Consider the following 25,765-nt stretch of genomic DNA (forward strand, 5'->3'; position numbering starts at 1 on the left):
TGACTACTCATTCCTATGCTGCAAAAATAAAAAAAAATAAAAAAAATAAAGCCTTATGAGCGCATCTGGACCTTTGTATTTCCATCAGCTGCATAACACATTACAATGACGATCGTAATTCCGAATATCATAACATACAGTACATAGACTGTTTAGAGATCATTTAATGTACAAATGCCGGTCAAACAAGAGACAATATTATGGTTACTTTTTTTTTTTTTTTTGTATTTGAAGAATTTGAGAATTCGCCATTCCTCATGATTTATTTTTTTTAAGCTCAAGTAAACGTGCCAGTGTCCTCTAGTGGACAAATTGGTTAAGACAGCTAACCTTACGGTTTTCAAATAAAAACTGAAAAACTCCCTTATGTGTATTCATTTTTATAGTGTGTACTATGTAGCTTGCCTGAAAGACAATTCAATACTTTTACTGTGCTTTATATTTGTTATTTCTGTTGTAATTGTACACACAAAAGAAATGCCAGCACGTCTCTTTCCTTGAAGACCTTCAGACTGTAATAAGATTCTGTCTCCCAGACATGAGTGAAGATATTATGTGAACAATATGTTCTGACATCTATACAAGTAGGTGCAACCAAGGATATACAATTTCACTGAGGTGGGGAATGCCAGCTTTATTAGATCCTTAACCAGTGGAAGAGGTACAACATTTTTCCTTAGGTCATAAAATTTTATTTCTTACGTTTATTACTTCTTGTAGTCTAACATTACCAACAATGTGTTTAAGATTCTTTTGGTTAACTCTCCTGACCATACACATTTATTTTATACTTTGATGTCTAGACCGAATTATCAGGTATAAAAAATAATGCCAGAAGCTGAGAAATTCCAAGTAGACTATATTTTTTTTATTCTGTCAAAGTACAGGTTGAAACATGTCAGTTACAATTTCTAGGGAACAGTTTGTGAATGAAAATAACAGAATGACGGCATAAACTGTAATAAGCCATGCTGACTACCATGATTGCAAATTCGGTGAGAACCGAATTACACATAACTGCGAGTTATCAGCATGCATGCAACGTGTGGATACTTTTTGGAAGGACGCATATAATCATTTCATCTATCCACTATAATATTCATCACATAACAACATGATGTAGTGCCCATTCTTAATCCATTTCACCCTGCAGGCTGTGCTTCATTTGTATTAAAATGAGTGTGAAGGTGGGGAAGCATTCATGGATGCGTACAATTTATGAAGCATGGTGGCAGAAGAGGAGGAATGAATCAATTAAGACTCTATAAAACATGCGCACACATGAAAACTAGTCTGATCACGGCAGCATGAAGGAGGGAGTCGCCGTTAAACGTAACTGTTGCAATGTGGTGAAGACAACAGCAGATGGAGCCCTCGCTTTTGTCAAGCTGACCACTGGAGGGAGCTCTTGTAGAGCCAAAGTAAGCAGGTCACAAATGTATTTCTCATGAAAACTACAGTGTGTGACAATAAAATGTTGTACTGCATCAACAAACATTTATTTAAATTGTCTGATGATGAAAGAAGGCAAGAGGCAACAAGCTTCCGCAACCAGTGATAACATTACAGTACGTTATGATCAACCAAAAAGAATAAAACGACATGCATGGAATGTTGTCACCAACTACGATAGGTTTGATTAGGGATCATGGAGAGATGCGCTGGTAAAGGAATGTACACCTTAAATGAACCCGCTATTCTACATACAAGCACACAGCTGTACAGAAAGGATTTTTCTAAGAAGAAAAAAAAAAGACAAAAGCAAAGTGTGGCTGAGTGAGGTGTGACTGAATGTGCCAGCTCACAGCAGTGATTGTTGGAGAGGAACAGAAGGATGTGGATCAGTGCCATGACAACCGAGCTGTGCAGCGGCTCCTCTGCTACAACTACCGCAGAAGCGACCACTTGATCTGTTCTTTGGCAGACTGAAGGACCTGGGAAGGAAACATCGTTTTGAACACACTTCATGTGCACAAACATGCAAAACAGCAACTAATTTTATCCTTTAATTTGAGTTAGGTGAATTTCCTAACGAGAGGACTGACAGACATTTTTTTCCCAGGAGCATCAGATCGATTTTTTTATTTATTTATTTTAATCTGCAGGCAACTGTTAAAGGCACACTATAGAATACTACACTCATGAAAAGGTAAACCCCAAAAAGATACAGTATTACCAACCTGGGTGACAGTCTGCTCAGTCAAAGGCACATCATCCCCCTGAAAGAACAATATATATATTTTTACGATCATGGCAACATCACAGAATCTGTCTTATAAGCCAAGAGGAGAAGGAGGGGCTTACTCTTAGGGCCACACGGTGAACCACTTGCTGAGGGTCACTCTCGAGTATCACCCTGTAGGAGGCAGCAAACGCAAGCTCAACATTACAATGTGAACAGTGGCGCTGCACAGGTTTGATTATGACGCTCACGGTTAATTTACCCTCCATCGACGATTTCATCCACAGCGAGGAAGAGTCCCTCCATGTTGTCCAACAAAGCTCTGCGCTCAACATTTTTTCTGTAGATTCAAGAAAGACACCTTTTTTGTTTAAATTACTTATAGAAAATGACATGTTGAATTAAAAATGTTAATAGCATACCTCAACATCTGACTGAGGGAGTCAAAAAGGCAGTTTAGAACAGCCATGAGCATAAGCTGTTAAAAATAAAAGCAAAACTAAAAACTCGGGTTCCAATTGATTCTCAATGGGTTGAAGTATAGTGGTAAACAAACAATTTTAAGCTTACCTCATTTTCATGTGAACTTCCAATCACATAAAAGAAGAGGTCAATGTTGCTCTTATAGACAACAGTGAGGCCTTCCAGTAATGCTATCTCACCTTGTAACACAAATAATAAACATACATTTTCAACATGTCAACATGTATTTCATTTGTATTTTTAAAACGGTATGGTGTCTCTTACTGTCTGTCCTATGTGTTTTGTTGAATATGTTCTTCTCAAATGCTTTCTGCTCCTTCACTGTGGGGTATGTGTCATCATAATACTGTAGATAAATGTATTTGGGTGTAATTAATGCACAGGCAAAATAATTGAAATTTTTAACAAAATAATAACAAAAAGTCAACCATACCTTGGCATAAAGTCTGTCTCCATCATTGTCCAGAATGAGAATTGCCTTCACGGTGTATAAAGATGGTTCCTGTCACCAACAATACAATACAGTTGACATTTTACCACCAGCTGGTTGTGTCACTTCTACTGGTTTAGACGTAAACAAATGGCCATTACTCCAACAAGGACACAATAGAAAAGAACGAAGAAAGAACAAAGGGATTATTATTGTAGCCCATTGCTTCGGGCAATTTTTAAACGTGAACCGAATGAAACGTGACACTTCCACATCACCACCAACCACGAAAGCCAACCTCGCGGAGGCTAGCTTGTTAGCCAACAACTTGTTCTATTTAGCATCCTGTAAAGCGAACGAACTAATGCTATTTCTATGTTGGTAATAATATTACACGGCGTAGTTACAAACCGAAAGCGTCTACGACGAAGATAAGGTACCAAATACATATGAGAATCTACATTACCAATATGGGAGTATCCATCTTGTTTTTTTATTAGCAAAACCGTTGTCGTCGACAAGCCGGAGCCACGTGACACGCTACAGTGAATGAGGCTCTTTCCTATTGGCTGGCGCAGCTTCCACTACAGAGCCGGAAACAGGAAGTCAACCCCCCACACACACACACTTTCAAATACAAAACAATGAATACAAAGCTAAAAAAAAAAAAAAAAAAAAAAAAAAGACTTGATACAATGAAGAGATTGTAAATATAACTCAAATTCTATCAGAAAAACAGCTGATGGGAGGCGATTTAAGAAGTCTTCGTTTGTGAATAAAGAATTTGGCAAAACATAAATTTAAATTATAGCACATTTCTTTGTTTTTGTCTCCTTGGCGAAGCCCGGTGGCGAACCCACCGTCAACGATTCTAATGTGGCACTTTTGTTGCTAACTCTAGAAACCTCTCGGACAACTCAGCACAAGAAATTAAAATAAAATAAAATAAAAAACGAGCAACAAAGCTATTAAAAAAAAAAAAAAAAAAGCGTTTGGAAACGTTTAGCAATTAGATGACACTAAATGTTTTTTTCATATATATATATATATATATATATATATATATATATATATATATATATATATATATATATATATATATATATATATATATATATATATATGTATAAGTAAATGCTCACTCAGGGCACTGGGCTGGTTGGTAGTTTGAAATAGCCCCTGTTGTTCAGCCTGATATATTTAACTACCTGCAGTGATATGAAATGTGGTTTTCACAAAGTCCAGGTTTTGTGTTACGATCCGAAATACCAATTACACATAACTTCCAGGACCCAAAATGGATTCCAGGTAAATTGCTGTCATCAATGAGCTATTGTTGGGATTCCCAACCACTGTTCCATATTGTATTTTCCTTAATTTGTCTGAAAAACGCACACACAAAAAAAAGCGAGATCATTATTATTTATGGACACTAAAGACTATAGTCTTTTTGTGTCTTTGTTTGTCTTGTGAAAGTTTTATTTGGTGGTGTTCTGTGAGTTTTTTATTTATTTATTTATTTATTTTATTTTAAATAAAACAAAATATAGTACATGCCTTGGCTCAACAAAGGTTGGGGATAAACGGATCGATTGAATTGATAGACAATAGGGATGAATGAGAGACGTGCATATGAAAAAAAAAATGTGAAAATCAATCAGTGCAACCTCATATAGCCTTTGTGTGAGTGTACAATTCTGTAAATGTGCAACAATAATAGTTCCAAGTTAAAATGTATACATCCCTATCTTGTTTTCAATTTCCAAACAGGACAGGGACATTTTTTTATGTGGAAAGTTTGCATGTGGATCACTTTGGTCTGCTTGTACTCATCTTTTTTTTTTTTCTTTTTTTTTTTTCTATCCTCCTACATTCAACCAACTCCAATTATCCTACCTCCCACTTCTGGGAAGCATTGGGAAAACCAGGCCAATGGGGTTTTCCCTCTATCTCGGTCTATAAATGACATCACAATTTGGCCTGACTCTTAGATATTTTCAGCTGCGTTTAAAAAAAAAAAAAAAAACATAGCTGTGTATCGTGGTAAAGACAAAAGCATTGTTTTATTGTAGAGAGAACATAAGTACCGGTATATGAATTCCAAACAACACTGCGGGCAACCAAGATTGTTCACAGTGTTTATATAGTTAAACAATGGATCTCAAATGTAGCTTTACTGATTAAAACAAAATCTATGTTGTGTCTCATATATGTAAGTTTGTTGTTTCAGCTAAATAAAAAAATGCATTAATGTTAAATTAATGTAGAAATATGAAACATCATACATACAGTACAGTATGTGATGAATGAAAATGTGTGTCAATTTAATGTAAGCTTGAAGATTATTGGTCAAGAATGTGTCATATGTCATACATCTTCAATTCAATCACGTGGCCCTACAAGTGATTATTTAAGATTAGCTGTATATTTAACATGTCTGTCATGTTTGCTTCACAAAAATATCAAATATAGCATGAAGTTATTCTCTTTCTCCTCACTGTATGCCAGCATAACCACAACTGTTTGTTAGTTCCCTTCCTTTGAATCAAGTGTTCATTTTTATCAGTATTAAACAGCACTTCCGGCAACCAACATCCTCCTTTCCCCGCCTTCCCTCTTCTCTTCTGCAGACTAGCGTTCCATATGTATTAGACTTACCCGAACATCTGTGTTCTGCTACCTGTGCACACAAATGCCTAATACGCAATTTTCAGTGTACAGTTATGTCTAGAAGTATTATTACAGCGATCATCAATGATTGAGATGAAATAAAGGTACATTTGTATCAGAATGATGCAAGTGAAGAAGAGTATGGAGAAGGTTCATGATCCATAGTTTACCACCTGTCAAACATGATGGTAGAGTTATGCACGGCTGTCAAGGCTTTCCTCGATACTCAACTGGTTCAATAATGCATTGCAGACTGATCTAAAAATATTATATGTATTTACAACTGCCAACTTGTCCAAATAATGAGCATCAAATATATTTTAATTCATTTTTTTTTTTGTAAAACCTTTTAAATCAAACTTGAAAGTCCTAACTCAAAGAGCATATTGCATGTTTTATTACATTTCCATTGCACGTAAACGTGCAAAATCCCAAGAACTCTGTCGACTATATCTGTATATGTAGATAAAATCAACCAACTATCAGAAAAATAATTACGAAATCGAAAAGTGGTTGCAAACCATTATCTTGATCGAAACACATTGAAATAGACACAGGCTACATTGTGACATTTGGTTAACTGTATATGAAGGTTCCTCATTTGCTGCTGCTGGAGTTGTGATGTGTGAAAACCATGCGTGACAAATATTCTCAGAAACAAAACAGAAAGAATCCTTTTAAAGGGGAAGCCAAGTAAAAAAAAAAACATGTCTTTACAATTTCCAATGTACTCCAGCTACTATTCTAAACACAGTATTCTAGTTGATATTATGTTTGTGGGAAAACGAATTAAGAAGCAAAATCCACCCCTTTTGATCCATCTAAGTGTCATCTCATTTTGCCACTTCCTGACGATTGAAAACAGTCGACTATAGTGGGGCTGCAAAGAACATACTATATTATTGTTAGGAGTGTGACGATATATCGATATCACGATAAATCGTGATACTTTGTTTCCTGATAGATTATCGATACGCCTACGCAAGTATCCCCATATTTGTAGTTAATATACAGCCACTGTAACGGCTCCATTGTTCATGACTTATTGAGCGGGCCACTAGGGGGAGCGCCTCATAAGAGTGGCAGGGAAATGGACGCAAGTCTTCAGGCGAAGAAGACTCATGATGAGCTTACTTTTACTTGTGGAACACATTTATATGTCCAGTTCACTCTTGTTTCTCTTCAGATCGTATAAATCTTTCGCCTTTTACTAAAGATCTCCGTGGGGAGGAACAACAAGAGTCTATCTCAATTTTTTTTATGCTCTGCAAAAGCGGAGCTTGAAAAAACAAAAAAACAAAAAAAACATTTATCTGTCCACAACTAACTCAATTTTGCATACGTTTCTATGAAAAATGTGGCTTATATCATTAATTTTAACATTTTAAAACATATTTTATGTTTCGACTTTTTGAATCACACAATTTCTGAGGAATATAAATATTGATTTAATTGGATTTAATATGCAAGTAATATTATTATTGAAGTAATTTTATTTACTTTTGCAATGTGACACAAAAAATTAATAAAATGACACAATTGACTATGTAACTGACTGACATGTTGCATGACAATAGTGTTTAAGAAAGTGACAGAAAATGGTCTCTGTTCAGAAGACATTTGTATTTGTTTTAAAAAAAAAAATACACTAAAGTATTCACTGTGAAGAAGACACCAGTTTTAATATTGTGTTTAAGTGATGGTACAAAAAGAAACTATTTTCTCATAGAAAAAACAACAACATCAGTTTATGTCTTGATTAGTGTTATCGTAGATTATAGTGGATTTATTACCTGACCAATATATCGATAATCACGGTATTGTCATATCGTGATATAATTGCTATCGTGAGCCTTGTATCGCATATTGTATCGCATCGTGGGCTACTCAGAGGTTTCCAACCCTAATTAGTCCCAAGAAAAGTTTTGACTTGACGTCCGCTTTAGAGTTGACCCGATCCATGTTTTCATTAGTAAATTTATTTTCCATTAACACACTGACAACATGTCTATTTGTTCTCAACATTGGACCACTTTTTAAAGAAGAAAATAAAGCTGACAGGCAAACGGGAAATCAGAGATGCAAAAAAAAAAAAAAAAAAAAAAAATTAATTGAAGCAAACAAACAAAAAGCAGGCGCGTGGGCGTTGACCTAGGAACTGTGTCCATATCCAAAAGCGCTGTGGTCAGAGTAATGACATGGTTGTGCTGGCGGCTTGTGGCGCTGGCGGTTGAGTCAGGGGCTTGGTGCTAGGAAAGCTGGGAAGTCCTTGCTGGAAGTACTTGGGAAGTCCCTTCTTTGATTCCTGGTAGATGTTCACCTTTCTTGACTCTGTCAGCCGCCTACATCGTAAAGTTGTGAAAAAACATTTATTTCTTCACTTGATTTCAGAGGACAAGTATGCCAGTTTACATTTATGATTTATTATATTAAAAATATGCAAACTCAATGACTCTTTTCAAGTCTTAGTACTAAAATGCAATTGATTTCATGCAGTAAAAATCTCATGCGTGCAGTATACAGGTAGGTACAGACGATAAACAAGCGTCATAGTGCGAAAACGAATGAGACAGTCTGAGAAAAGATTTTCATGTGTCCTTTAGCATTTTCTTATTTTAAACAGGGATTTAATTTACTGTACTGTTACTGGATACATGCTGTAAGCATAAACGTATGTCAAATAAAAGGCAAAATAAAAATAAACCACAGAGATATTATAGTTGCACAAGTGTGCACACCCTCTTATAACTGTGTTCAGAATTAATCACTCTTACACAACTGCTACCTTTTATTAACCTCAAATTAAGTTTAGTTACTCTGGGATTGGTCAGCAAACTGAGCCATGATTGATCATTACCCACTTCCTCAGCACAAGTGATGTCATCATCAGTCGACAGCAAGTAGAAAATGTACTTTTTAAAGGTGTTAATTGTACAAGAAAAATAATGAAGTTACCACATTATTAAAGACAAAATATTAACTTTTTACTGCTGAAAATGGCTCAATGAGTCAAGTGTTCCTTTAACAAGTATGTCGGTATGTGCTGCTATGAAGACCTTTTTTCTTTTATCGCTATGTGCCTTAGGCCCCAATATTACAATGTAGATTTTGCAGAGGCATCTTTTGTTGAATTACAGTTGTAATTCTTTAATAAAAAAAAAAAAAAAATCTATCTAATATCTATCTATCTATCTATCTATCTATCTATCTATCTATCTATCTATCTATCTATCTATCTATCTATATATATATATATATATATATATATATATATATATATATATAGAAGTTTCCGCCTATAAACATCATTAAGCATAGAATTTATACACATATTTAAGGCACGTTGTAAAATGTATGAAGTCCTCTAGTTTATGTTTAACAAATTTAAAACATCATAAATCATGCTGTTCCTACTAAGTGTCGTAAATATTCTTCAATTTCGATACTGTTAAAGGACCGTATGCCGAGAAATGTTTCTTTAGGAGGAGCAATATGGCGGCCTCGCGACTTCAAAAGTCTTGGCCTATCGGCTATTCAGTCATATATTCAGGTCAGTGATATTGTGAGTGCACTGGCCAATGAGGGTAAAATTCTGTTTTGCTCTTCAGAAGGATTCTAATGGTTTCTATGTAAGACACGCTGTCCTACATTCTGTCCCTTCTCCTCTCTCTGACTCGCCCTTGATGCTTGCTCTGCCAGGTACGGGAACAATGCAGTCTTTCTTACCTATCTCAGGGCGTACATTCCATTTGTACTCAACTAAGTCTCAATCCCACCCCTGCTCAAAGACGTTTTCTGACTCCAGGTGAACTCCTACCTTTCGTTTGGGAGGATTTCAACGGACGCGGTTCTTCAGTCGCATTTGTTTTTGTCGTTTTGTTGTCATCATATCAGTAGGATAACTAATTGCGCGCATATTTTGAGGGGGTTTGTAAAGCTCTCTTGGGTGCAGAGTGACTGAATCATTGACATGGTTCATGCCAGACTGTTGGTTTGTGGTTTGCTATTTGGGCAAAGGGGAAATTTGGAGGTTGGGGTGCAAGTGTGCTATTAAGGATGCAAGAACTGCTTTAGAGGAACATTTGCCTTTGAGTGTTCTGAGCCATCCCACATGCTCGTGGCACAGTGCGACGCTGAGCAAAGACAGACAGTTTGGATAGGAAATACCGCCTTGAGGAGTCCCAGTTGCGTGCCAGTCAGATAGAGTCCAGGGCAGGATGGTGTTTATCATCTGACATGTTCGCCAGGTGAAGACATACATGTACAGAATGTTGCACAGGTATGTGGATTCACACATTTGACACACTTTCTATTGGATGGCAGTTGAAGTCATATCTGAACTACTTGATGATTAGACTTTTTGCCTCATACAATTCATGCTCCATTCTATTGAATGCCATTTTTACATAAGTACGTGATATCGGAGTGATTTTCAATGCAACCTTAACCCTAATTCCTTTTACATTTATTTCAGCCTAACTTTTGGACATTTTTTTGGAAGCTGCTTTGCAATATTGCAATCATTTGTTTCATTCATTCAATTAAAAAAGAAAAAAAAGACAATATAAAAAAATATTCTTCATCATTGAATGAAAAGGAGCATAAACATGACAAGTCTTGTTATATCGGCCCCGTTTCTTCCCAGAGTTAATTTACGAGCTTTAAAAAAAAAAAAAAAAAAAAAAAAAAAAAAAAAAACATCAACAACAAAATAAATCCAAAAATAAAAACAAAATTTTTCACATCTGTACTTGGTTTACAATTTGACTTCTGACATTCGTAACAACAAAAATGACAATGGCATCGTGTTCAATCATAATCTCATTCATATTTCTTTAATAAGATGTTAATAAGCTTTAGTCATTCTTTTAAATGTAATTTTTTTAGTTGGATTCTTTGGTTTCTTTATTAAGATTGTTCCATAAGCTAATTTCTTTTATTGAAACACAATGTTCCATCAAACTGGTCCTATTTCATTTTTTTTTTTTTTTAAGATCAGCGTTCCTTTCAACTTGTACTTGCTTTCTCTCTCTCTCTTTTTTTTTTTTTTTAAATCTCTTTATGCAGCATTATCTTAATTTTTGCTTATTTTGAAACACATATTGCTCCTTTTTTTCTTTTTCTTTTTTTAAATTCACCAGTAATGTGGTTTATGGAACATTTTTTTTTAACATTCATTTCATAAAGCGTTTCCAATTTCATATTTTGTCCAAAGAATGTAGCTGTTTACATAGAAGTAAAAGCATCAATAAATTAGAAATCTAAATAGGATTTGACAGCAAATGAACAATCACAATATAATAACTGATCATTCAAATTGAAATAACTGCACTAACAATGTGCAATTGAATAGATAATCACAACATTTCAATGCTCGTGCACTTTTGCCAACTTGGCGGTCTGTTATTTAACTTCTTAATCAAACGACAGCATTAAATGCTATGCCAATTTTCCAAACAACTACTAATAAATAATCTCTATATTTTACATTCGGATGGTAGTTATAAGCGCACCAGTGTTCCAAAAAACGTCCACACGCTTCCATCAGACCTCTACCAGTCTTGCAGAATATGCTGTTTCCCTGCAGATTGTCTTATCACTGGTTGGCACAGCTGATGGGAGGAGTCAACTGTTCAGGAACCTCGATGTGTTCCAAAAAGCCTTCACAGAAATGAAACTGACAGAAATTAACATGCGTTGACCTGTAAGAGTCTAACAAAGATCGGAAGTGTTAAGACATGACATTGCTCGCTTTGCAGAGACATTGTACTGTATATCCAAATACTGTGCAGAGGCAGATGAGTTGATGCTAATTGGATATGTAATGATAACTCAATACTTTCCAGGTTGAACTTCTGCAACAAGAGCCTGTCCTAAATGTGTTCAACAGCCAACTACACACTCCCACCAAGGAGAAGCTGTGAGGTAGGTTTGTGAAAGATTTTGGACTTACAGCTCAGCATGCACAACAAATTTTTGCTCTGCTTCAAGCAGTGTGGGGGAGCGCCTGCTAATTTCCTCGGCGGGAGATCTCATGGAGCGCAACACTCAGACATGGACGCGGCCTGGCAGGAACTGATGGCCATAACAGAGCTGCAGGTAACCGCGTTATCAGTTTTCTCACATTTTTGATTGAAGAGTTTGCCTACTATTGATACTATCACTACTCATAAAAAGGTATAGATATTCACTTTCGTGTGAAGTGTCAGGATGAGCCTAAAATTCAGCTTGTAACCTTTACAGAGGAGCTTAATTTGACCACCAAGTTTTGGACCCACTTTTTAACCAACTGTATATTGCAGACTTTTTTCCCCCCACAACTTACTGTTGAACAACAAAAACCCCAACAGGTGTTTGATTCATGATTCGACCAATACATTTCCAAGGACGTCCACTTCTATGACTTTCTGTGAGTCGAGCAGTCTCTGTTGCAAACATACTGATGGCACATTGAGACCCTCTCAGCTAAGAAGAAAAAGAATAATCATCTGTATTTGTCATGTGCACGCATGTACACAAAGTTGTGCAGTTGACCAATCACAGTAGTTGGCACAGCAGGTGTTGTCTGTGTCAGTGTCTTGTTCAAGAACACCACTAAGGGATGTTACGAGTAGATTGTCTTGAAGCGGGATCCCCGCATGCAGTGGCAGGCAACTGTTGTATCCACTCGGTCACGGTAGCTATATTTTTTGGCAACAGATTGAAGTCTATTTGAGATATGTGTGGTTAGCGGTACAAGCGTAATTGCGGGATGAATGGTATTTTATTTATGATTTTACTTTTTATTTTTTTGTAGTTTAGTTGGGGAAAACTGTGATTGGCTGGCAACCAGTTCAGGGTGTACCCCGCCTACTGCCCGAAGCCAGCTGGGATAGGCTCCAGCACCCCCGTAACCCTTGTGAGGTTAAGAAAATGGATGGATGGAGAAAAAAACTGTTGTCACAGCTTTCTGTTAAAGTTGATATCAGGCAAATTTTAGTTTATGGTTTCATATACATATATAAATCAGACCTTCACATGCAGCAGAATGTGGAACAAACCATTTTTGCTTTTGAAAGTAAATTATCCTTTATAAACTATTATGAAGATATTGTGTTACTTTTAGTTTCTTTCTCTTATTTCGAAAAGCTGTCTAAATCTTATTGCACTGCCACCTACTTTTTTTTCCCAAATTAGTGCTAATTAATCACAAACAATATTGCATTAATCATGAATTATTATAACAAAGATTATTCACACTTAATGTTGACCACAAATGATCCTTTGGCTGATGTCAAATATATGTAGGCCTATGTATGATGATGTCAAAGAAAGCACAGATTCTTTTGAGCAATAAACATAACACACACGTTAAAAGCATTTAATAAATATTTGTGGATGACATTCAGAATATTTGTTCATGTCAAATCCCCCCCCCCCCCCCCCCCCCATTTTACTTATGCAAGTAACTGATTAGAAAAAAAAGAGGATGAGCGTGTGCAGTGGATCAAAAACTGTTGACATCCTCATAACATTAAAATGTAAAAAAAAACGGTGCTCTTCAAATTTGGCGGCCAAAAAATAAAATAAAATAAAAAAAGTTAATAGAAAGGCTCTTTAATTAAGCATTTATCATGATTAATCAAAATTCCAAGATGTAATTAATCTGATTTAAAAAAAAATAAATAAATTAAAAAAAAAAAAAAGTCATTTGACAGCTCTCTATAATCATTACAAATCATGTCAAATGTCCTTTTTAGAATATCCCACAGACTGCAGAAAAATAAAATTAAATGGGCAGCAAAACAGCAACCGGCGCTTGTTTGGACGCCATGTCCTGTTTGTGAGTAGTGTATATACAGTAATTTCCCAAATGAAATGATTCATTAATAGCGGGTGACTAACCACAGTGTATTACTGTCGTTGCAGGGTTTAGAGACATCTGGCGAAAGCGCCTATGAAATAACACAATACCAAAGTATTGAGCCAATGGTTTCTACGAGTGCATACGGGACCGCCCAGTGCCTTGCTGAGCCTGCTCCCGCTACCTTTGAGGTGAGGACGACCGATGCATACGATGGAGGTTACTCTGAAGAGGCCGCAGTCTGCCAGCGCCCAGGCACCAACGTAGAGTCACTCTATGAGCAATCGGCACCACAACTCACCCAGAGAATGGCGTCCATCTCATCACAACCTCACCATTCTCTTGCGGCTCTCACAGAACAGATGAGCTCATCGGGTACCAATCAAGGCGACAGAAGGCCGAACGGTCTTCCCCAAGGGGCGGGTCCTCACATGATGTGGACAGCACATAGCCAAAGTTCATTTTCTCATTCAGCTGATGATCTAGAATCAGACTCTGGCCTCTCTCTGGGCTCCAGTCCACCGTTGGCCTCACCGGAAAACTCTGCTGCTGGTGTACCAGGTTACAGGAGTGCTGATATGTCCATTGCATACAGTGATGGGGAAGCAGAAAACATGGCTGAACACAACAGAAGAGCGCACAACTACCCGACAGATTACCAGAGTCAGTCTGACTCTTACCTGCACACAGGTGCACAACCATCCTATTTTGCAGCCCAGCACCACCTAAGCCATTCACAGTTCAACACGCTGAATCTTCGGACGGCAAAACAAACTTTGGGTGAACTTTACAGCTCCGAGTTAGCCAGCAGAGGGAGCTGGCAACACGTCATGCATTCAAAATCTCACGGAAGCGTCCACACACCAGCGAGCAGGGACGAAAGGCGGGCCATGGCGTTGAAGATCCCCTTCCCCATGGAAAAGATCATCAATCTACCAGTGGATGACTTCAACGAGCTCCTGACGCAGTACACCCTGACAGATGCCCAACTGGCGCTGATTAAGGACATCAGGCGGAGGGGCAAGAACAAAGTGGCGGCTCAAAACTGCCGCAAGCGCAAACTGGACAGCATAATGCACCTGGAAAGAGAGCTGGGTCAGCTGCAGGCTCAGAGAGACAGCCTGGTACAGCAGAGATTAGAATTCCAGCACAGTTTGACGTACATCAAGTGTCACCTGACTGAACTTTATGCGGAGGTGTTCTCTCACCTGAGAGATGAAACTGGACAACCATATTCAATAGATGATTACTACTTGCAACAGATGGCAGATGGTGAAACGTATTTGGTGCCTCACACAATGACGCAGAAGAATGAATGATGAACAGTGGCATATTGAGATGGAAATAATTGTACATGTTAGAAGGCCACCTATGGAGCTTGACCATTCAGGACAGGTTATTGTACATTTTATGTTCTACAAGTAAAAAAAACAAAACACCACCACTTTATAAAAATACAATTTATTAAAAAAATAATAAAAAAAAGTGTTGTTTTTTTTTTTAAGTTGCAAAAATATTTAAAAAAATTAAATAAAACCTGCACCAGCCATTCTCCAGAGGCCTGCAAGAGAAACAATTAGATCAACTTTTTTTAAATCATTAAAAGGGTCTGTCTGCCGGATTCACTCAGGAAAATGCACTTTTTAAAATACAGGCTGTACACACTTTAACTTTCTCTCAGTCTACACATCTGTGTTTGTTAATCTTGTGTGGTAATTTCGTCCTAAACCCCCACACCCCCAGCCTGTATTTTGCCATTTTGTGTTTGTTTTGTAAACAGCGGGACGTTTCTGTGGAAAGACAGTGTTTACAACCCTCCAGCCAATCGCAGAGTGGGGGATGGCGTGTCACAAACGGGGCCGGGCGAAAGTGTCAGCTGAGTGACGTCACTCCCGGATTTTTTTTTTTTTTTTTCCCTTCACTCACTCATTCACACACGTAAGCTTCTGTGAGTGGGGGGAAAAATAAAAATAAATAAAAAGGAAAAAAAAAAATCCGTGCATGCTTTCAAATTGCCGCGGTAGTGACGTAAATACTGTCTTGCCACTGAAACGTCTCGCTGTTTACAAAACAAACAAAATGGCAAAATACAGGCTGGGGAGGTGGGGGTTTAGGACGAAATTACCACAAAAGGTTAACAAAAACACAAAGTTAAAGTGTGTATACCCTGTATTTAAAGTGCATTTTCCTGAGTGAATCCAGCAGACAGACCCTTTAAGGCCATTTAACAAAGTTCACAATTCTTGCATGATATCTATTAAGGTGTCAGGCAATTTTATATATATATATATATATATATATATATATTTTAAAATCAGAATTAATTGCATGACTTTAGTTAACTCACAAATTTTACATCTGTTCTAAATGTACAATAAAACATTTTTTCCCCAAGTTTCATACTCGTAAAAGTGTGTGGGGGTGTATCGTTTAGTCATTGATGCAGTAATTTCATTAAAAAAAAAAAAAAGAAAGAAAAAGGAAAAAGAAAAAGAAAAAAAAGTGATATTTGTTTTGGTCATTCTGCCACTAGATGTCATAATTGCATTTCTAAGAGTGACTGCTCAGTGCATCTTTCTTTTGATATTAAGAGCCATCTAATTTTTATATGAATTAACTTGTGAAATTGTGTACACTTTTAAAATATATGCATTATTGAATTTACTACTGCTAAATTTTGACATGGACGCGTCTGCTGCGTTGACTAGAATTCCTCCAGTACAGATTTTCCAGGTAATGGGGTGCTCAGCGCATCAATAATAATAATAATAATAATAATAATAATAATAATTCCACATTTCAGGTTTCTTTGCGCATGAGTGTATCACTACTTGTACCTGATTTATCCTTTGCCACTTAAATGATGTTGGTCCGCAACAGCTGACAGCACACTTGAGTGATACCTGAAAGTAGAATTAAAAGTCAAAATCCAGTGTGCACTTACATCCACACATGCAAATATTGTGAGAAAAATATAAATTAGGATGCCAATGTCTTAACATTTGTTGAAAACAGTTTAAATCATTACTGTGCCACACATCTGACTACCACAGCTACATGATCATAAAGCAAGGTGTACTTTCAGTAGTTGAGAAGTCTGGTCTTACCTACAGACAGCATTTAAGCCTTTGGTAGCTGCTGCCTTGCTAGCCTGAACCTCAGGCTTCTGTTCTCACTCTCCCCCTGCTTCAAAGATCCTGGCGATGATTGCTACTTCTCTCCCTCAGCTGGCTTCCATGGCTAGCCTCAAAGACTGCATGTAAGCTAGCGTCACCCAGATGATCTGTGTAGCACTCTTGGGTTGAGTTTGTACCCACTGCGTCTTTTTTGCACGGCATCTGTCATCCCTCAATCTGTTGAGGCCTACTGCATGGATGCTCATTCATTCAGGTTTGCTCACACCACACAGATGTATCTCGCTCACAGCTGTATGCTAAAGGAGGCTAACAAGAGTTTGTAAAAAGACTGAAAGTTTGTTTATTTCAGCTCAATGTTGATGCAGTTACAAATAAAACCAGAGATTAAGGACAAAATATCTACATAAAACCCTCATTGGAATGCTTGCTTTCCAGACACAAAAATAAAAATTTAAAGAAAGGGGCGGGAAGAAAGGAATAAAACAAAACAAGACGCTTAATTGAAGACCCTCCATGAGTTTTTTTTTTTTGTTTAAAAAAAAAAAAAAAAAAAAAAAAAATCTAGTATACATCTCTTGCAGCAGTAAACTGCCACATGTTTGACTGAGCAGATTTAGGAGGTACACCTGCAGCTGCCCTGTCACTTCCTCTCCTCTTGCTGTCACTTCCTCTCCTAAGTACTCAGCCCTGTTGAACAATACGGAACAACATTGTTAACTGTGCACTGACTTAATATGACCTGAGATCCAGTGATTTTTTTTTCTTTTTTAATGGGTACGAGCACTGAACAACAGATCCCCATGACTACAAAGGCTGGAAAGCCAATGGCTTCAGTATAAATACTCACCATGTTGTCACTTCAAAATCGCGTTTGACGTCCGTAGCCACTGTTTGAGCTTCCTCCATAGCCACCTGAAAAACACATGTAACAAACATTAAGTCTCAATATGACAATTAACATAGCTTCATCTACCTACTTACCATAGTTCCTACCGCCTCCACCGCCACCACCGCCACCACCACCACCACTACCAAAGTTGTTCTTCATTGGGCCAAAGTTAGAGGACTGGGAATCGTAATGACCCATGTTGTAGTTGCCACCTCCTCCACCACCACCATTGCCTGAAATACAAATGAAATTTTTCATTTACAGTCAAAATGTATTGGGGTTCCACAAAAGATAGTGTTTACCATAACCATTGCTGTCATAGTTATTGCCACCATAGCCTCCACCGCCACCTCCCTGGTTGTAGCCCTGGCTATAACCACGGTTCCCTCCATTGTTATATCCACCACCTCCATAACCTAAAAAATAAAAATAAATAAAAATAAAAAAAATAAATAAAATTTAAATTGAGCTTTTGAGTACAGCACTCAAAAGCTCTGTAGGTTGGTCAGCTGCACACTTACCATCATTGCCGTTGTAGTGGTTGTCTCCATATCTACCTCTGCTGCCTGGATTTCGGAAGAGCAACAGGTTAACAACATACAACACTTGATATTTGCAGCAGTGTACACTATGCTCACCCTGGTTATAACCTCTGTCATAGTCATAGGGTCTTCCACCGCCGCTACTCCGTCCACCTGAAAATCCTGTTCGTTATTACCCCAAGGTTAGCAAGGCAAATATCATACAAAGTTAATGTATGTTCATGTTGTAACAGAGTACCTCCTCTCATTCCTGAAGACTGCATATCTTGTCGTGGGAGGGCCTTTCTGACTTCGCAATTGTGGGCGTTAATGGTGTGATATTTTTGAACTACAGACAAAAACATGGAGGGTAAGCGTGCGTCTGTTTTTATAGCCATTGCAAGCTGCAGAAAATTGCACTTACTGACGATCCTGTCGACTGCGTCATGGTCATCAAAAGTCACAAAACCAAAGCCTCTCTTCTTTCCAGTATTCCGATCATTCAAAATTTCAATGGCCTCGATCTTGCCAAATTGCTGGAAATAGTCGCTCAAGTGTTGTTCTTCAGTGTCCTCCTTAATACCGCCAACAAATATTTTCTTCACGGTTACATGAGCACCTGGTCGGTTGGAGTCCTGAAAATCAGAGACATCAATCAACCCAAATCATCCCCCATCTACCACACCAAAACCACAAACATTTTGGATACTATAGTATTTACCTCTCTTGAGACAGCTCGTTTGGGTTCAACCACTCTTCCATCAACCTTATGGGGGCGGGCTAACATCGCAGCATCAACCTCTTGTACCGATGAATAGGTGACAAAGCCAAAACCCCTAGATCGCCTGTTATTAGAATCTCTCATGACCTGGGTGTAACAAGAGAACATTTGAGTACACACATGTGGAAACGTACACGATAGAAATACAACAAATTCACTTACCACACAATCAGTAAGACTACCCCATTGTTCGAAATGGGCCCGCAAACTTTCATCGGTGGTTTCGAAGCTCAATCCTCCGATGAACAGTTTGCGAAGCTGCTCTGGTTCACGTGGAATCTACACGATAGGATACGGTAAGGCATGAGTCAACATAGTGCATGATCACATCGCTTACAATCTGTATACGGGTAGTAACAATTTGTCTCTGCCCGGTTTTGTTTTAACCGATAATCACAGCATCTCGGAATAAACAGCGATGGTTCCGCGTTAAAAAAAAAATCACGCGCAGGGTGGGGGAGGGCGACACCGCCGCCATTACGCCACAGGGGTGGCAGCAGGGTAATGTACCGCTGGCGAATAGTTACTGCCGCCATCGCTGACAAAACATTACCCAGTGCAACGACTGTGGTTTTATTTAGTTACGATACGATGGAATAATTCACAGCAATCGTGAATTGAAGTCAATCACGAATCTTACGAACAATAGACCACGCGGCTCAGGTTATTATAAAATGGCGGCTCTGCGGTTCCTGTCGCGTATTTAAAATGAGTAAACACGTACAAAAATATGAATTGTAAACACGTCTATTTACAGCCATATAAAATAAAAACGAAGTACTCACATCTTTAGACATCTTGCTTGCAGAATAACTTCAGAAGACACGCTTAAATTTCACTAAAGAATGTGAAGTTGAACTGCGTCAGGCAAGCAAAGACTGCCTCTCAACAGTAGAATAAATAGTAACAGTTCCACCTCTTTGACTCGGCCATTGGTCAGCTGTTCCCGCTGCGGCTTGGCGTCACTCGAAAAAGAGTATTAATTGGACACAGTAATGTCAATCATCTTTAACCTCCAATCGCAAATAAGGTAGGCGTGAGCGTTTCTGCCAGACAGACAACCCAAATATGCGTGTCCTCAAGTACATTCGTTTTGTAAAATATATTATTTTAATCACAAACCACGCCACAAAAGCACAAATATTTATACGTTTGTCAATGGACTGAGTCAAATATATTTAATTTGAGATGCATTGTACACTACATTCATTTGAGACATTTGGGTTCGGGATACGCGTACAGTAGTAAATATTGTCCATACCGGTGGGAATCGACCATAATAACACTGTAATACCATTATTATTGTTTTAATACTGAATTAATCATCGAGAGTCTACTGATGATAATAAATGGGCAATAATGGTTGAAGAGACGAGGAGCTGATGGCGAATATAGGTCATAAGCAGAGTGAGGGGCGGGTACCTTCATTGTGAGCTTTAAGGCGCGCTTTTCACGCACTGGGACAAGCAGGCAAGCTAGCAAGCGCACACACTACCTTTATGAGGTCTAGGCTACATGCTAAGCTAGCTTCAGCCACCCTAAAAAACAAGCATTTCCTCACCTTGTAATCGCCCAAAACGGATGTTCTTCGCGTTAAGACGGTAAGCAAACGCGTAAGAATCGTAGCAGCGTACGTCGATGCAAGTAGCGCAATGTTTATCTGGTGCTTCATTTGTTAGTTCAGCGCCCAGCGACGAGACTGCGTTAGCACGTTTGCCTTTAGTGCCCATTGATTAGCTAGCTAACTACGATTAGCATAGCACCGCTTTTATTTTACGTTTTGGCGAAGGCAATGCAGCGCAGTGCTACTTTTGCTGCGACATACTAACGTTTGGTTTTATCTGATGCTTAGATCGTTGTATTCTCCCAAATAAAAGAAATGAACGTAAGAGTTTGTAACGCAATGCTACTTAACAGCCAAGTTAGCCTTTTTTTTTCTTCTCGACTCGACGCTATTTGTATGTAATATTTTACCCTTCTCACTTGGTTTCTTTTGTTAATGCTTGTGCTTTTCATATTGTTGTGTATTATTGTTTGCTGCTGTAACCAGTGAATTTCCCCGCTGTGGGAGCAATAAAGTCTTCTTTGTGGTAACAAGAAAACATCGGGGCCCTTATTGTTTGTAAGCCACTCGTGGTGTTTCAAATTGAATTTTCATTTTCAGGAAGTGCAGCTTCAAGTGAACGTCTTCTAAAGCGCTCTGCTTACCAACTTTGCAATGGGCAAAAAGTCTCGTGAAGATGACTCCTCATCATCGGATGAAGAAGAGTATGTCGTGGAGAAGGTGCTGGACAGGAGGGTGACGAAAGGCAGGGTCGAGTTCTTTCTCAAGTGGAAAGGATATTCAGAGTAGGTTTTCTTGTTTGTTCCAGTATTAAAACGCAAGAACAACAGGACTGATTTTAAATTACTCAAGCGTCCTTTTTTTTTTTTTTTGAGCCCCGATTCTTGAATTGAAACTGCGTTTTGTGGTGGTTACACAAGTGAACTAGACGCAACTAGGGTCTGCAAAATAGCTTTCATTATGTTGGGGGGAAAACGTGCATAGACTGTCTCAGACAATTAGAATATTGTGATGAAGTCCATTATTTTCTGTAATGCAATTATATATTAAAATTAAATAAGCAAAAATGCCATACATTCTGAATTCATTACAAATCAACTGAAATATTACAAGCCTTTTATTATTTTTTAATATTGCTTATTATGGCTTAGAGCTTAATGGAAACTCAAATATCCTATCTCAAAATATTAGAATATTTCCTCAGACCAAGTTAAAAATAAATGCCATAATCAGCAACATTAAAACAATAAAAGGCTTGCAATATTGCAGTAGATTTGTAATGAATCCAGAATATCTGGCATTTTTGCTTATTTAATTGTGTTACAGAAAATAATGGACTTTATCACAATATTCTAATTTTCTGAGCCACTAAAGGAATTACTACTTCCCACCAGAGTTGTAGCATTAGAATAAAACTATATATATATATATAATATATATGTGTGTGTGTGTGTGTATATATATATATATGTGTGTGTGTGTATGTATATATTTTTTTTAATTCACTTTACTTTCTCCAACTCACAATTATTTTGAACAAATTGATTTGTTTTGTTGTTGGGCTTTTTTCTTCAGTAATTTAATTGATCAATCGGATAAAAAAACAACAACTTATTTATATCCTGTTCACAAATGGACTATTTGTGATTTGAAAGTACACAAAATGCATAAACATAAATTGATGATCATTTCATTCGGGGTTTTGGTGCCTGACATCTTTTTGATAATGTGCGAAAGTGGATCATTCTATTAAAGCAGATGTTTGCGAATGTAAACACAAACATAATCAATCTGTCATGAATGATGACAGGAACATGGTATTTACTGTCAAGGAAGCTGAAATTCTGAGAATTTTGACAATTTGTTTGTAGATTAAAATGTCTAAATGATTAGTCTAGTCATCATAATAATTGGAATTTGATAGTTTGTTGTAAATTTTAGTAATTGTTGCACTACATTATTCCCTTATTAAACTCCAACAATAACAAGTTCATTTTATACAAATAAGGATTTTTCTGTAAAATAAAATTACCAATTTTGAATGTTATCCTCTGAAATGGGCAACTTTTTTTCTTTTTTTTTTCCCCTCTTGGAATGTGGAAGAACATGCATGGTGATTGTTTAGTTGGTGTTAGGCTTTTGAGCAAGGTTGTTGGAGAAATGTCTTCTCTGTAAGACGTCCCAGGACCCCAAAAGTTTGGAAAGCCCACTGTAGTGTACATATTTTTAAGTGTTGTCTTTATTGACTCTGTCTCAACATGCTGTGGTTTGTTCTCAGCAAGCACAACACATGGGAACCAGAGAAGAACCTGGACTGCCCAGAGCTCATTTCAGAGTTTATGAAAACTTACAAAAAAAGTGGGAGTTCAACTCCAAGTAGTGGAGCCAGCAAGCCCAGCACAGCCCCCTCAGGACGTGCGAAAGACTCTGGTAGCGCAAAGAAGAGGAGCTCAGATGATGAGGATGATGAGAGTGGAAGCAAGCCTAAAAAGAAAAAGGAGGTAATAACAGCATCATCACTATTGTAACATTTGGCACTGGTTCAGATTACATGTTTTTAATATGACCAGGAAATATATTTCTATTTATCTATGTTCACAAAAAAAGTTGTTTTTTTTTTTTTTACTCCCCTCCCCATTTTAAGCATTTGTGTTGCCTTGTCTTTCAGGATGAAATTCTAGTGGCCCGTGGCTTTGAGAAGGGCCTTGAACCGGAGAAAATCATTGGAGCAACAGACTCGTGTGGTGATTTGATGTTCCTAATGAAGTGGTACGTGTTATGTTTGCATACATATTTCACTGTTGTCCATATTGTCTTTGCGCTTGCACTTTAAACCCATGAGGCGTCTTTTTATTTATTTATTTTTAAATATGCTACAGGATTTATGTTGTCGGGTTTACCTCGATGCAATACCAGGACACAGACGAAGTTACCACTTCGCAATACATATGCAACTCGTAGGCATTCAGTGTATATATAAAAAATGTCCAAGTTTAATCCTGCAAACATCATTAAGCGTATAATTTACATGTGTATTTAAGGTAGGTTGTGGAAACTTAATTTCCATTGCATCTTTAAACCAAGGGCACCATCTAGAGTTGTAAAAAATATTGCAAGTGCTTCAATGAGGTGATTTGGTCAGTTTTAAGGATTTGTTAAGTGGCGATCTTTTAAATTTAATTGTCTTTAAATTGTATGGCACGAGGAGGAAAAATCCGGTAAAAATACTTATACTCGCGAAGTAAAATTTAGAGCCTGTACTTTTTTTTTTTTTTTTTTGAGTAATTTATTTGAATGAGTACTTTTACCAAAGTCATTTTTTATGCAAGTACTTGTACTTTTACTCAAATACAGAATGTCAGTACTTTTCCCATCTCTGCCGGACTATAATGTTGACAGTTTTTGTTGACTAAAACTAGATGAATAAAATGCTAAGTTTACAGTCAACTAAAAATGGACTAAATAAAAACGGGATAAGGATGACTAAACTCAACTCAAGTTTTTTTATATAGCGTTTTCAAACAGCCTGAACTGTCACAAAGCGCTTTACAGAACACAAAAAAACCCTAACATAAAACATTAACACCAATACAATCACAACAAATCAACATTCTTCCATCCCTACACACGCTTTGATGTTTGAAGCAGTTTTTAGACGAAAGAGGACAGAATCAGTCTCCTTTCAGCAGTTGATTAGAGACGTGATCTCAGCATGCATGACGTCACACACGTTTGCTACAAGCTAAAGTGACTAACTGTGTGATTAAAAACAAGTGTGACTGAAATTAAACTAAATGTAAAAATGGCGGATAACATTAACAGTAATGGAGACTGCAAAGGAAGAGGAAGTGAAAAGTTCTGCCAATCTGGGCAGCATTCAGGCACGTTTCTCTTGACAGTAGCTGAGGGAGCGGGCCCAACAAATGTTAACACACTGACAAAAGTCCCTTGTGAGCTTTGAGCCTTTCCCAGACGATTTGATGAGAGATGCTGTCCACCCTGGACTGGTCGGCATTTTTGCATCTCTAATGAATGAGACTTTGAGATGGGCTAGTTGGAATTAATGGTCAACTGTTTCTCGTCTGCAACAGGAAAGATTCCGATGAGGCCGATCTTGTGCTCGCAAAGGACGCCAATCTCAAGTGCCCGCAGATAGTCATCGCCTTCTACGAGGAACGCCTCACCTGGCATGAAGACGGCGACAAAAAGGAGAAGGAGGCAGTCACCGTGTGAGTTGCTCACCTCAACGGAAAAAGCAAAACTTCTCTGCTACAGGGAAAACCTCGCGGCAGACATTTTTAACCCCTAACCACACCCCATACGCTGTACATTGTCCAACAAAGACGTTCAAACAGTGGACACAGACCGTCAGCCAAGACCCACCGCTCTCTTTAGACCAATCTTTTTGTCACCGGGCATCTCACCCAAGTCATTGCATTCTAATGAGAGGGTGCAGCATCTGTCACCAGTGATTGTGGTCTGCCATCTTGTGGCCGAAAAATGTCCAACTGCTTAGTTTCTGACTCTTGTCATTGCTGATGACAGACAAGCCTGCAGTTTTCATTTTTGAATATTAGTGTTGAAGTCATGGAAATTTGAATGGATGGCTAATTAGTCATTTTTGCTAGAAGCTTTAGAATGTTACCTGATTAGGTGTATTCTGGCTTCAAGGCAATCATGTGATTGGTAAACATTCTTCAGTGCTTCCTGTCATTTTATCTTTACGAATTGAAATGTTTTTCAAGATGGGTGACAATTTTAAGTGGATGTCATGTGTTCCAAAATAGTTTTTAGGGCCAAATATGTTTTTAATGAGCTTTACTTAGCAACGAAGCCTACAATAGTTCTCATGTGACAGTCTTTTTACTTTTTTTTTTTTCTTTTTTTCCTTTTTTTAAACAAATTGAGTCGTTCCTTTTGTGATGTTACAACAAAGCAACATACTTTAATAAATTGTTTCAATGTTGAATTTGCTGTTGGATTTTATTTTATTTATCTCAAACATTCTGAACATGCATTCAGCTGGAGGTTCTTGACTTCACCTGCACAGTGCAAGTGAGTGACGTGCCAAAATAAAGTCATAGTGATACTTAACAAATCTGAACATGAACATATGAATAAAATGCAATACAAAGAAACCAAAGTTTATTAAATACATTAGTAACATGCAACGCTTTTACACGAGGGTATGTCTTGTACCAACCTGTATCACCAGCAGGTGTCACTGTTGACAAAAATAAAGAGGTTGTGCTGGTGTGTCGGGTC

General features: G+C 37.7%; 4 protein-coding genes, 1 long non-coding RNA gene and 1 other non-coding gene across 10 annotated transcripts; 3 read left to right on the forward strand and 3 right to left on the reverse strand.

Moving 5' to 3' along the window:
- Positions 1–846: 846 nt before the first annotated feature.
- Positions 847–3,688, reverse strand: copz1 (COPI coat complex subunit zeta 1). Its single transcript, XM_077512933.1, has 9 exons — positions 3,562–3,688; positions 3,099–3,167; positions 2,930–3,011; positions 2,753–2,844; positions 2,605–2,660; positions 2,445–2,522; positions 2,305–2,356; positions 2,181–2,219; positions 847–1,934 (listed from the first exon to the last, which is right to left on the reverse strand). The coding sequence occupies exons 1-9, from the start codon at positions 3,577–3,579 to the stop codon at positions 1,887–1,889; spliced, it is 534 nt and encodes a 177-aa protein (XP_077369059.1). The 5' UTR covers positions 3,580–3,688; the 3' UTR covers positions 847–1,886.
- Positions 3,689–6,931: 3,243 nt separating this feature from the next.
- Positions 6,932–7,046, forward strand: LOC144015117 (U5 spliceosomal RNA). Its single transcript, XR_013282699.1, has one exon. It is a non-coding gene; the product is annotated as a U5 spliceosomal RNA (small nuclear RNA).
- Positions 7,047–9,350: 2,304 nt separating this feature from the next.
- On the forward strand, positions 9,351–15,082 carry nfe2 (nuclear factor, erythroid 2). Of its 2 annotated transcripts, none has more exons than XM_077512927.1 (4): positions 9,351–10,044; positions 11,612–11,690; positions 11,757–11,864; positions 13,674–15,082. In XM_077512927.1, exons 2-4 carry the CDS (start codon positions 11,643–11,645, stop codon positions 14,925–14,927), a joined length of 1,410 nt encoding a protein of 469 aa, XP_077369053.1. In that variant the 5' UTR covers positions 9,351–10,044; positions 11,612–11,642; the 3' UTR covers positions 14,928–15,082. The 2 variants fall into 2 exon arrangements, with proteins under 2 accessions (XP_077369053.1, XP_077369054.1); XM_077512928.1 differs by having other exon boundaries at positions 11,760–11,864.
- LOC144013750 (uncharacterized) lies at positions 13,303–15,078 on the reverse strand. Its single transcript, XR_013282314.1, has 3 exons — positions 14,473–15,078; positions 14,289–14,363; positions 13,303–14,181 (listed from the first exon to the last, which is right to left on the reverse strand). It is a non-coding gene; the product is annotated as an uncharacterized LOC144013750 (long non-coding RNA).
- A 14-nt stretch (positions 15,083–15,096) lies between the features above and the next one.
- Positions 15,097–19,888, reverse strand: LOC144013747 (heterogeneous nuclear ribonucleoprotein A1-like). Of its 4 annotated transcripts, XR_013282312.1 has the most exons (12): positions 19,722–19,888; positions 19,099–19,215; positions 18,877–19,023; positions 18,580–18,790; positions 18,415–18,504; positions 18,273–18,338; positions 18,156–18,200; positions 17,937–18,050; positions 17,727–17,867; positions 17,593–17,657; positions 16,446–16,511; positions 15,097–15,169 (listed from the first exon to the last, which is right to left on the reverse strand). XR_013282312.1 is itself a non-coding variant. In XM_077512930.1 (11 exons), exons 1-10 carry the CDS (start codon positions 19,731–19,733, stop codon positions 17,605–17,607), a joined length of 996 nt encoding a protein of 331 aa, XP_077369056.1. In that variant the 5' UTR covers positions 19,734–19,888; the 3' UTR covers positions 15,921–16,511; positions 17,593–17,604. The 4 variants fall into 4 exon arrangements, 3 of the variants coding, with proteins under 3 accessions (XP_077369056.1, XP_077369057.1, XP_077369055.1); XM_077512930.1 differs by lacking the exon at positions 15,097–15,169 and having other exon boundaries at positions 15,921–16,511; XM_077512931.1 differs by lacking the exons at positions 15,097–15,169; positions 16,446–16,511 and adding an exon at positions 17,062–17,432 and having other exon boundaries at positions 18,273–18,329.
- A 472-nt stretch (positions 19,889–20,360) lies between these two features.
- Positions 20,361–25,469, forward strand: cbx5 (chromobox homolog 5 (HP1 alpha homolog, Drosophila)). Its single transcript, XM_077512932.1, has 5 exons — positions 20,361–20,537; positions 21,101–21,285; positions 22,779–23,001; positions 23,169–23,269; positions 24,592–25,469. Exons 2-5 carry the CDS (start codon positions 21,155–21,157, stop codon positions 24,731–24,733), a joined length of 597 nt encoding a protein of 198 aa, XP_077369058.1. The 5' UTR covers positions 20,361–20,537; positions 21,101–21,154; the 3' UTR covers positions 24,734–25,469.
- Positions 25,470–25,765: the final 296 nt, after the last annotated feature.

This window comes from Festucalex cinctus, chromosome 2 (genome assembly GCF_051991245.1).
Source record: "Festucalex cinctus isolate MCC-2025b chromosome 2, RoL_Fcin_1.0, whole genome shotgun sequence".
NCBI lineage: Eukaryota > Metazoa > Chordata > Actinopteri > Syngnathiformes > Syngnathidae > Festucalex > Festucalex cinctus.